Here is a 12889-nt window from a genome sequence, read left to right as displayed (position 1 = left end):
TCACAAGCCCAACAAAAAAGCTATAAATAACACTCTAGAAGAGGGGCCACTGGAAGCAGAGCATCCACAATCCTGGGAGAAGAGGAGGACTGAAGCCCACATGGTGCCCTTACACTTTTCTCTCTCTCTTTTCCTTCACTCCCTTCTTCTCTCTTTCTTTCTTTTCCCTTAACAGAGATTTAGCAAGCCAATTGCAATAATATTCCTAAGAATCACAGAACCACAGAATCACTAGGTTGGAAAAGACCCACAGGATCATCGAGTCCAACCATTCCTATCAAACACTAAACCATGTCCCTCAGCTCCTCGTCCACCCGTGCCTTAAACACCTCCAGGGATGGTGATCAACCACCTACCTGGGCAGCCTGTTCCAGTGCCGAGTGACCCTTTCTGTGATTTTTTTTTTTCTGATGTCCAGACTGAACCTCCCCTGGTGGCGCTTGAGGCCATTCCCTCTTGTCCTGTCCCCTGTCACTTGGGAGAAGAGGCCATCACCCTCCTCTCTACAACCTCCTTTCAGGTAGTTGTAGAGAGCAATGAGGTCTCCCCTCAGCCTCCTCTTCTCCAGGCTAAACACCCCCAGGTTCCTCACATGCTCCTCTTGTTCTCCAAGCCCCTCATCAGCTTTATTGCTCTTCTCTGGACTCGCTCCAGAGCCTCAACATCCTTCTTGTGGTGAGGGGCCCAGAACTGAACACAGGATTCGAGGAGCGGTCTCACCAGTGCCGAGTACAGAGGGAGGATAACCTCCCTGGACCTGCTGGTCACGCCGTTTCTGATCCAAGCCAAGATGCCATTGGCCTTCTTGGCCACCTGGGCCCCTGCTGGCTCATGTTCAACCAACACCCCCAGGTCCCTCTCCTCCAGGCAGCTTTCTAGACAGCCTTCTCCTAGTCTGTAGCACTGCACAGGGTTGTTGTGCCCCAAGTGCAGGACCCGGCATTTGGCCTTGTTGAATCTCGTGCCATTGGTCTCAGCCCAGCGGTCCAGCCTGTTCAGATCCCTTTGAAGAGCCCCACTACCCTCCAAGTGCCTGTGCAAAGAAATTCATTTTAGATCAGTCCTTTGGCATCATTTAGCCTAGTGCGTGCTGAACCCGTAAATTTTACTGGGAGATCCAGAGTCTTTCCCTGGTGACCCCTGGACCATCTAGATTGGGTTATGACACATAAACAGCATGGGCTTATGCTGAATGATGAAGATTTGTGTAGCATCATCATGTAATGTTTAGCTTTTGTTTTCTGTGCTCAAAGATATGTGTTATGGAAGTTTTCCCAACTTTCTGTTGTATACAGAACTTGACGTGCATCAGTTCACCTTAAGACTGCTTAGTAGAAGGCAAGCTTTAAAACCAAGAGCAAGGCAAAGAAAAGTTTCCAACATGTAGTTAAAATAGAAGAAAAAAATCAACTGGAAACCAGCAAAATTATTGATCAAGTGTGAAATGTTCTTTCCTAGCAGCACGATTCTTTTGTAAGGTGCTGCTCATGTGGGAAACAGATTTAGCAAATCTTGAGTTTTCCTATTGCAGCTGCTTTGAAGACTTGGCCAAAAAACTGAAGACACCGATTAAAAAACAGCAAAATCGATCTCTGAGGTATTTCCCTTAAGATCTGGAAGAATACTTCTGTCCCAGTATATATCTTGGAGTTGACTTAGGACCAGTCCAGTCCTTTGCTGGGAAAATGAAGTGTTTCTTTTAAATGAATGTTCTCTAATCTAAGGAAATCTGTTGGTTTGGAACTTAAATTAAACGGTTAGAGCGGTGAGGTATTTACTGCTCAGTTTAGTAGTAGAATACTTCCTTCTCCTGTTACACGATTCAGTGAAAATACCGATCTAGCATTGCCAAACTTGCTTTGCACTACATGAGTTCGATTTTTGTCTCTCTGACACATCAGCTCTCTGCTTTGTCGGCTCCCTTTGCCTCATGTAGGTTGGCTGGCTCTCCCCAAGCAGCAAAGTAGACAATGTATAATTAATTTTATATATATAACCCTATGCAGTGCTACAGACTAGGAGAAGTCTCTCTAGAAAGCTGCCTGGAGGAGAGGGACCTGGGGGTGTTGGTTGACAGCGACTGAACATGAGCCAGCAGGGGCCCAGGTGGCCAAGAAGGCCAATGGCATCTTGGCTTGGATCAGAAACGGTGTGACCAGCAGGTCCAGGGAGGTTATCCTCCCTCTGGACTCGGCACTGGTGAGACCGCTCCTCGAATCCTGTGTTCAGTTCTGGGCCCCTCCCTACAAGAAGGATGTTGAGGCTCTGGAGCGAGTCCAGAGAAGAGCAACAAAGCTGGTGAGGGGGCTGGAGAACAGGCCTTATGAGGAGCGGCTGAGAGAGCTGGGGGTGTTTAGCCTGGAGAAGAGGAGGCTGAGGGGAGACCTCATTGCTCTCTCCAACTACCTGAAAGGAGGTTGTGGAGAGGAGGGAGCTGGGCTCTTCTCCCAAGTGACAGGGGACAGGACAAGAGGGAATGGCCTCAAACTCCGCCAGGGGAGGTTTAGGCTGGACATTAGGAAAAAATTCTTCCCAGAAAGGGTCATTGGGCACTGGCAGAGGCTGCCCAGGGAGGTGGTTGAGTCACCTTCCCTGGAGGTGTTCAAGGCACGGGTGGACGAGGTGCTGAGAGACATGGGTTAGTGTTTGATAGGAACGGTTGGACTCGATGATCCGGTGGGTCTCTTTCAACCTGGTTATTCTATGATTCTATGATATATATGTATTCATATTGAGTGTACCCTTATTAAGTTCACAGATGATACTAAGCTAGGTGGAAGCGTCAATCTGCTTGAGGTTAGTTGCTCTAAACTCTTCACCCCCTTTGTTGCCCTTAGGCAGAACAACAGTCCCACTCAACTTAGTATATTCTCCAAATTTATTGAAGGTGCAACATCTTACTTGCTTCATTGCCTTCTGAAGCTTTACCCTTAATTTCCTCCGTGGGGTTACCATGTTCTAAGACTTCTTTTTTCTTTTTTTCTGAGCCAATTCACGTCTAGTCGAGGGTTCATTTGCTGAAATTGAGTCTGTTAAAACAGGAAACATTTGGCCAAATTATATGTAGAGTTTACTACCAATTATTCCCAATGACTTTTAGTTTACAGTGAGCCACCATCAGAATACAATAACATTTTTTTGTGTGGCTGTCCCATCCCTGGAGGTGTTCAAGGCCAGGTTGGATGGGGCTTTGAGCAACCTGATCTAGTGGGAGGTTTCCCTGCCCATCAACAGGGGGGTTGGTACTAGGTACCTTCCAACCCAAACTACTCTATGATTCTATAATTTCATGTTCTTAAATAGCAAATAAGTGGTGTTTTTTTAATTAACTTCCTTCTTACTGCATTTCACGCCTGCCGTTCAGGGAATGAAAATGAGTTGTGCACTGACAAGATAAGTAAGGGTCTGTCTTGGAAGTTTAAATATAGTTTATAGGCATGTTAAAAGTGAAGGATCCGTAGACAATCAAGCCAATGGTTTGTGGGAAGCTGTTGGCTAATTTGGTGAATCAAGAAAACATAATGCATATATAAACTGAATGTTATAATTTTGTGGGTTAGCAGCCAGGAATGTCAATATCCAATGATTTTATAGTGATAAAAATAACTTTTTTAAAGCTAAATAATGTCATAGAATCTTTAGGTTGGAGAAGACCTTAGAGATCATCAACTCCAACCGCACCTGTCTACTTCTAAATCATGTCCTGAAGCACCTCATCTATCCATTTTTCAAACTCCTGCAGGGACGGGGACTCAACCACTCTCTGCCAGTGCCTGAGAACCTTTTCAGTGAAATAATTTTTCCTCGTGTCCAATCTAAACGTCCCCTGGTGCAGCTTAAGGCCATTCCCTCTTGTCCTATCACCTATCACTTTGGAGAAGAGACCAACACCCACCTCTCTACAACCTCCTTTTAGGTAGCTGTAGAGATCAATAAGGTCTCCCCTCACCGAATGATGAGAAATCCTTGTGTTTTAAAGTGGAACACACTGAAAATTGGACAGTACCTGGACTTTAGTAAAGCCTTTGACACCATTTCTTACAGTGTTCTGCTTGAGAAACCGGCTGCCACTTTCTGCACCCTCACCTGGTCCTGTTCTCTCTGAGCCACAGGTAGCTTGCAGGGAAAACGATAACCTAGCTTTACTTTAGAAGTGACAAAAACTAATTAGTAAGTGTGAAACTCATGGTGAACGCTCCATTTCCTTTGTTTGAGGAGGCATTTTCTTGGTTTTAATTATAATTTGCATGCCTGCTTTGGAATACTTAAAGCAATCAAGTTTTTGGCAGATGTATTTGGGTCTTAGGAAGCAAAATAATAAAATACTACAATTTACTCAGCCTTCAGAATTATATAAATATTATATATATATAAAATATAAATATAATATAAAGATGCGAGTTGTCCCAAACTATGAATTATCTAGTCGGATGTCCCTGCTCATGGGAGGGGGTTGTAACTGGATCATCTTTAAGGCCCCTTCCAACCCAAACTGTTCTGATTCCATAATTCTATTATTCTGTCGTTTTGGATCTGATTTTCAAACATATATGAATATTTTTGCTCAGTGGCATCATCTGTGACCATACTAAACTTCAGAGATGTTTGAACTTCAGAGAAGTTCCTTAACAGCTGAAATAACCAAGGAGCCACTGTTGCTAATCTTTTGGTGACCTGTGATATAGTGATAGCAGGTTGCAGCTGTGAGTTTTGATTATGTATGTTGTGGAAAGACAAAGTTACTTCATCATTGTGACAAGCAGGTGCTAGTGGAGTGGCCACTTTGACCGGGTGGCAGGGCAGTGGGGAAAACTGAGACAGCAAGATAGGTTTATGTCATTTTTAATATAGGTTTATATAGGTTTAATGGCTTTAAATTGGAGGGGGGAAGATTTATATTAGACATTAGGAAGAAATTCTTCATGCTGAGGGTGACGAGGCATTGGCACAGGTTTCCCAGGGAAGTTGTGGCTGCCCCATCCCTGGAGGGGTTCAAGGCCACGTTGGAGAAGCCTGATCTATTTGGAGATGTACCTGGCCATGGCAGGGGGATTGGAACTAGATCTTCCAACCCAACCCATTCCATGGTTCTGTATCTGTCTGCCATCTCACTGAATTTCCGTGTAATACAGGCATAAGATCTGCAACTTGGAGGAGTACGAAATGTTTCTAGGGGGGAACAGGCCTAATGCCCCATTTCACTTTTTTCTGTTCCTATTAGTGATAACAGGCAAAGGCACCTGGAATTTAGACTCTACCATTATAAAGGAAGAAGGCCAATGCTGCTTCGTAAGATCAGAGGCAGCAGGGTACAATTAGGATTTGGAGAGTAAATTCGTCATTCTAAGGGGTGACAGGCATGCAGATTTTGTAGGATGACGTTGAGTATCATCGGATTTTTGAAACTGTCAAAAAGTCAGAAGCTGAAGACCTGAAGAAGGGACAGTGCACTCAGGGAGCACCTTGCCAGTCCTGTAGGGAAATTAGTTTCACGTTAGCTGTGACAGTGACCTTGATTTCACATGATTTCCTTAATTTAAGACCTGGTTTTGAGACCTTTTATTTGAGGTCTTTGCATAATATATATCTGGGTTACAAACCTTCGCAGCCTTGGACCACAAACCTACTGTTGCCAATAGGAGTTTGAAGTCCTGGATCAGGCTTCAGTTTGTTATAGAAACAAGAGTGACATAGGTAAAAACAGTTTGACACATCACATAGAGTGGTAAGAGGTCTGTCTTAACACCTAACACCAGAGTTTACCAAGCAAATAAATGGGGTATTCCCCAGGGCTGTGTGTATGTCCTGCTGGAGTTGAATGATGTTAAATAGTGCAGAGATCCCATCCCTGTCTGAGTTTGAAGACCTTTTTGTCCTTCCTGCTTTTGTTTTTTCCTTTATTTGTTTGATTTATGCTTTTAGAGGGCTTCAAGGATGATCAGAGGGCTGGAGCACCTCCCATATGAGAACAGGCTGAGAGAGTTGGGGTTGTTCAGCCTGGAGAAGAGAAGGTTCCAAGGAGACCTTATAGTGACCTTCCAATACGTGAAAGGGGCTTACTTGAAAGCTGGGGAGGGACTGTTTGCAAAGGCTTGTAGTGGTAGGACTGGGGGCAATGGGTATAAACTGAAGGAGGGAAGATTTAGACGAGACATAAGGAGGAATTTCTACATTAAGAGAGTGATGAGACACCGGAACAGGTTGTGGTTGTGCCATCCCTAGAGGTGTTCAAGGTCAGGCTGGATGTGTCCCTGCCCATCATGGGTTAGAACTGGATGATCTTTAAGGTCCCTTCCAACCCAAACTATTCTATGACTCTATGATTCTATGTTTAACACAGTAGTATTTTCCCATCTGCAGAGAGAATGAGGCAGTACCAGAAGGCTCCTTAAAAATACCTTGAAAGTTCAGGTTTGATTGGCTTGCCTTGTGGTACAAGAATATAACTTGACAGCTCTGACTGCGCTCATGAACATAGAGAGTCAGCCAGTTTATCTCCTACGTTCTGTTCTTTATTATTTGCTTTCCATAAGGCTTCTGTTATTGAAAATGAAAGTTTGACTGTGAAAACTTAAATCTATTCCAACAGAGCTAGAAGAGAACACAAATAGCATTTCAGAAGCAAAAATAACAATTATTTCCCTCTCTTTTGTTGCCTGTCGTCTTCCAGTGGAGAAAGTGGTTCTGGGAAGAGTGAAGCCTGCAAACAGATAGCAAAGCACCTCGCTTGCAGGACAAGCTCCAGCAGAAATATCTTTGAAACAAAGATGAAACACGTAAGTGGCAATCTGATCACTGAGCAGAACAAAGCAAAAATCTGGCCTCTTAGGTAGGCAAAGATATTTCACCCGCTACGCAGAAGTTCATGAAGAGTTTTTACCATTGAAGTCAAAAGCAGGTTTCTTTCCTTGAGATGACCTTAATGGGAATAGGTGTTGAAGGCCACATTGGATGGGTCCTGGGCAGCCTGATCCAGTGGGAGGTGTCCCTTTCCATGGCAGGGGAGTTGGAACTGGATGATCTTTAAGGTATCGTCCAACCCAAACTATTCTATGATTCTATAGAAAGACCCTTTGGAGCTTCCTTGGATGGGACACCCGAATTCAGACCGTGAAGGTAGATGGAACAGATCCCGTCATGGGGAATCAAATAAAGATTCTGGTTTATTTTCTTTTAAGGTGCTTTAACGAACACTGTAGCCTGAATTTATTCCTGATGCAGTTACGCGTAGCAAGATTAATGTTAATAAAGCTGCATGGGTTAAGCCAAGTGCTGCATTAGCCTCATGAGCAAATGCATCCTAAACAATGCTGCTGAAGTGGAAGCAGGACTAGACTGACTAGTTTTCTGCTGCCACCTACTGCATAAATAGCGGTTTCAATGAATAATTCTAAGAAGTCTGATTTTTTAGATCTTCTGTCTCTAAGACTGGAGCCACACGGTATCTGTGCCACTCCGCAGCCCTCTTCCCTCCTACCTCTGCTCATCTAGGTCATCCAGATTCCGAAAACCACTGTTTTATCAGAACAATAGTGCATTGAGACCACAGTGCAGTTGATTTTTTAGGATGTAAAAGAGGAAAATGCTGAAGAGAATCCTTTTTTTGTGTAAGAACCAGCCCCCCAACCATAAATACAGACAAAACATGAAATAAATATGGCATATTTAATTACTTCTATTATTTTTGAGATTTTTAATCTTTTAAAAATAAGAGAAGGATTCAGGGAGACCTTAGGGCAGCCTTTCAGTACTCCCCTTCAAGGGGGCCTCCAAGAAAGCTGGGGAAGGACTTTTTACAAGGGCATGGAGTGATAGGGTAAGTGGGAATGACTTTAATGGAAGGGGGAAGATTTAGATTAGACATTAGAAAGAAATTCTTGATGCTGAGAGTGGTGTGGCCCTGGCACTAGGTGCCCAGGGAAGCTGTGGATGTCCCCTTCCTGGAGGTGTTGAAGGCCAGGTTGGATGGGGCCTTGAGCAGCCTGGTCTGGTGGGAGGTGTCCCTTCCAACACAAACCGTTCTATGATCCTATGATTCTACTAAATGTGTTGGTGAGAGATGCCATATAAAAAGTCAGAATTGATTTTTTCCTCACTTTTTCACTACTAAAATGCTAAAGTAATTCTACTTGAAATCAATAATTTATGCCATTTGTGGCATCGTCTAACACTTGTAAATTCCCTTGGTTGGTTTTTAGTATTGACTGACTTTACAATTATAACTGTCTTCAAAAATATTAATAATTTTGCTAAGCATGTGAGCTCTGATCATATGGCTCCAGTCACTTGTTTCCAAACTATCTGCAAGGACAAGGCTCATGTGTGAGCTGCTGTCTTTCCTCTTCTCTTTACAGCTTCCACTTCTCTGACAGCACCTTTTTTGTTTTTCCTTTTGAACTATCTTACTTTAACTTCTATGTATCATAGACTCATAAAATCACAGAATCATAGAATAATGTGGGTTGGAAGGGACCTTGAAGATCATCCAGTTCCAACCCCCCTGCCATGGGCAGGGACACCTCCCAGTAGACCAGGATGCCCAAAGACCCATCCAACCTGGCCTTGAACACCTCTAGGACTGGAGAAAAAACTTAACATTCAATAAATTCCAGGGTGAAAAACAGTCTTTCTCCCCTCTACTTATTGATCACAAACAAATCTCAATGATGTTTGCTTAAATATCTTTCTGTTTATTTCTTATCTTAATGTTTCTTTATGGTTTTCTTGCAGGTAAACTGTATCTTGGAGGCCTTCGGACACGCTAAGACACCCTTGAATTATTTCTCCAGCTGTTTTATAAAATATTTTGAGCTACAGTTTTGTGAGAAGACAAAAACATTAGTGGCAGGTAAGTATCATTTAACCTGTCCAATGGTTTTATTTTAATACAGCCTGTACACAAAATAGACCGTAGAATCATAGAACCATTTGGGTTGGAAAGAACCTTAAACATCATCCAGATCCAAGCCCCCTGCCATGGGCAGGGACACCTCCCACTAGATCAGGTGCCCAAGGCCCCACTGTACCTCATCTTCAGCATTTCCAGGGATGGGGCAGCCACAACTTCCCTGGGAAATCTGTTTCAGTGTCTCATCACTCTCATTGTGAAGAAATTCCTCCTTATGTCTAGTCTAAATCTGCCCATCTCCAGTTTATAGCCATTGCCCCTCACCCTATCACTACAAACCTTTGTAGATAGTCCCTCTTCAGCTTTCTTGTAACCTCTTCAGGTACTGGAAGGTCACTATAAGGTCATCTCAGAGCCTTCTCTTCTCCAGGCTGAACAACCCCAACTCTGTCATCCTTTCCTTGTACGGGAGGTGCTTCAGCCCTCTGATCATCTTTGTAGCCCTCCTGTAGACCCGTTCCAACAGCTCCACCTCCTTCTTCTGTTGAGGATTCCAGAACTGGACACAATAGTCTAGATGAAATCTCACAAGAAAGGAACAGATCAGGGATCCCATTGTGCCATACGCAGAGTTAGGCATCGATGGCCTTGAAGTACTTGAAAGAGGCAAGGAGGTTTTAGGGATTGTCAGAAGGAGATGTTTGATAGGATGTGAATTAATAGCTTGTCAACACTCGTGTGCAGTATTAAGAGGGAGAGCCCTGTTCTGTGCAACCACGAGGTGGCAGAGAAAGACCAGAAAAAAACAGGTTGATGCACAGATTCCTTTCCCATTTCCCAGGAAATCACATTTCCCTTTGCTCCTGAGTTTAGCAAAGTGTGACCAATCTATTGCTTTACTGTGAAATAAAAGTAACAAAGACATTAATTTTTGCCTTTGTATCTAGAATTGTGTTGGGTATTTGAAGTATCCCTTAAATAAGTGATGAACTCTTCTATTGAGTGTAAACAAATTACAAATATTCTCTGTAATACTGAATATAAAAGTAATTTATTACTGCTTTGAGCTTCTTCTAAAGGAGCTACGAATCATACTAATGTTTATTCTTATTAGAGGTAAGATAGATTAGAATTTGTGCCTACTTTCAGTGTAAGTTTAATACAAAAATTACCTGCCCTACCACTCCTCAAGTATTTAGGAACTGAATCAATTACTCTCACCGTATCTTAGCTAGCCAAATGTTCCCTTATTTACAGTAAAGAGTGAGAAGCTGCAGTACAGCAGTAAAAGTTTATGATTTTATAAGTTGCGGTTGTTCATGCTGTTCAATTTGTATTGTAGAAGTTACCTTTTCTAGGCTACTGCTAAGCATCAATTCTGAGCGAAATTTTCCCAGGTTTACACTGCCATAAAAGAGAAAAGAATCAGCTGTGTTGCCGTTGGCTGGTTTAAATCTCACCCAGTGATTCTTAGTATCTATTTGCAAGATCATTTGCAGCAGTGTTTACTTGCACTGCTTAAACATGAAGGAAGTGTAAATATGCAGAGGACGTGATTCTGCTGAGAGAGGACTTCATAACTCATTTAGGCTCCTCTGGACCTATTCCAACAGCTCCATCTCCTTCTTCTGTTGAGGATTCCAGAACTGGACACAACACTCCAGAGGAGGTCTCACAAGAGGGGCAGAATCCTTCTCCTTGCCCTGTTGGCCACGCTTCTTTTGATGCAGCCCAGGGTATGGTTGCCCTCTTGGTTGCGAGCACACATTGCTGGTTCATGTTGAGCTTCTCATCAACAGCAGTCCAAGACCTTCTCTGCAGGGCTGCTCTCAATACGAGAGGATTTGGTTTGTAGACAAGAATTCATGTGACACCAGACTACTTACATCAAATGCTTTTGGTTGTTTTAACTCTTTAACAGATAGATATTAAGGTGGATATCCAGAACAATTTACTAAGGAAGGAGCATGCAAACTACATCTGTACATCTACAGAGGTTCTACATGTCTCCTCTGGTGCTATTTTCTGATTAGATGTACTACAGCATTGGGTTCAAATGGGAGGTTTTCTGTGACAGGAGTCTTGTAGATCAGATATCATTCACTGCTTTAGTCAAATCAAACGAGTGGAGAAGGTATAATCCAGATTAATTCATTATTCTTTGCGACTAGATAAGCAAGACTAGTAAAAAGTCTTACATCAGAATAAGTAGAGAATAAACTACAAGCCAGTGTTCTCAGTAAGTTTCTAAAATAAATTCATAGAATCGCCTGGTTATGGCCTCAAGCTCTGCCAGGGGAGATTTAGGCTGGACATTAGGAAAAAATTCTTCACAGAAAGGGTCATTGGGCACTGGAACAGGCTGCCCAGGGAGGTGGTTGATTCACCTTCCCTGGAGGTGTTTAAGGGACGGGTGGACGAGGTGCTAAGGGACATGGTTTAGTGTTTGGTAGGAATGGTTGGACTCGATGATCCGGTGGGTCTCTTTCAGCCTGGTTATTCTATGATTCTATGATTCTATAAAAGGCCTTTGAGGTTGCTGAATCCATCCACTGCTAAACCAGGTCCCTAAGAACTTAATCTACCTGCCTTTTAAACACCTCCAGGACTGGGGACTCAACCACCTCCCTGGGCAGCCTCTGCCAGGGCCTGAAAATGCTTCTGGTGAAGAAATTTTTCCTGATGTCTAATCTGAACCTGCCCTGGTGCAAGTTGAGGCCATTCCCTTTCATCCTATCACCTGTCATTTATGAGAAGAGACCAACACTCATGTGCTACAACCTCCTTTCAGGCAGTTGTAGACAGTGATAGTCTTCCGTCAGCCTCCTTCTCTCCAGGCTAAACAACCCTAGTTCTCTCAGCTGCTCCTCATAGGACTTCTTCTCCAGCCCCATAACCAGCTTCATTGCCCTTCTCTGTACCTGTTTTGTACTGTGTTTTATCTCTGAACGTTCAAGTGTTGTTTTGCCTTTAGGAATGGCTGTGCTTAAGGCAGCAAGGTTTTTGAGAAAGAGCAATGTTGTTTCAAAGAATGCGTAGCTGAAATAAAGCTTTCACTGGCCTTACTTTCAATACAGAGTTTGCTTGCTGACTTTGCAGCTGCTCAGTAGATCGAATGGTCTGTTAAACGGAGAATAAATTTCCTTTGGCCTGTAAGCATAGTTAACATTCCAGAGAAATAGCAGACTTTGTTCTGGAACTCTATTATTTTCCCCTTTTATTCCACAGGTAGGTTAACAAACATGTTTTACTTTGTAGAGGAACATACTGCCCATGTACTTGGCAGTGGTGAGGCCACACCTCAAATACTGTGTTTGGTTTTAGTCCCCACACTAAGGAAGACGTTGAGGTCCTGGAGCGTGTCCAGAGAAGGGCAATGAAGACGGTGAAGGGGCTGGAGAACAAGGGTTGTGAGAGTGGTGAGGGAATTGAGATTATTTAGCCTGGAGAAAAGGAGGCTGAGGGAGACCTCATCACTGCCTACAACTACCTGAAAGGAGGTCGTAGTGAGGTGGGTGTTGGTCTCTTCTCCCAAGTGACAGGTGGTAGGATGAGAAGGAATGGCTTGAAGCTGCACAAGGGGAGGTTCAGATTGGACATTAGGAAAAATTTCTTCACCAAAAGGGTTCTCAGACAATGGCAGAAGCTGCCCAGGGAGGTGGTTGAGTCCCCATGCCTGGAGGTGTTTAAAAGATGAGGTAGCTGAGGTGCTCAGGGATATGGTTTAGTAGTGGACAGGTATGGTTGCACTCAATGATCTCAAAGGTCTTTTCCAACCAAGCGATTTTATGATTCTATGGTATTACTAGAATAGGTTTCTTTCTGAGTTACTTTATTAACATGTTGCTGTGTTTGATTCCTGCTGATCAGCAGCTTGACTTTCATTAACAGCTCTTCCTGTTCCTGGAGATGCTGAGATGAACTGTCTTTAGCCTTATTATAAGTGCGTGACTTGAAGCACCGGAAAAGGCCTGAATTAATTTGTGTCATCTAAATAAGTAGTGTTGCTCATCATTAAAGTTAACTGTATTAATTAATCAC

At 43.3% G+C, this 12889-nt stretch overlaps 1 protein-coding gene across 3 annotated transcripts in view; it reads left to right on the top strand.

Moving 5' to 3' along the window:
- The window catches only part of MYO16 (myosin XVI), a 303016-nt gene that overhangs the window by 150470 nt on the left and 139657 nt on the right, over positions 1-12889 (top strand). For 2 of the 3 annotated variants that reach the window (XM_069883455.1, XM_069883453.1), the window contains exons 14-15: positions 6671-6776; positions 8731-8848. In XM_069883455.1, coding sequence (XP_069739556.1) covers positions 6671-6776; positions 8731-8848 — 224 coding nt within the window. Of the gene's footprint in view, positions 1-6670; positions 6777-8730; positions 8853-12889 lie in introns of all 3 variants that reach the window. The other variant, XM_069883454.1, reaches the window with a different exon arrangement.

This window comes from Phaenicophaeus curvirostris, chromosome 1, assembly GCF_032191515.1.
Source record: "Phaenicophaeus curvirostris isolate KB17595 chromosome 1, BPBGC_Pcur_1.0, whole genome shotgun sequence".
Lineage (NCBI taxonomy): Eukaryota > Metazoa > Chordata > Aves > Cuculiformes > Cuculidae > Phaenicophaeus > Phaenicophaeus curvirostris.
This window is presented reverse-complemented; position numbering and strand designations above follow the sequence as displayed.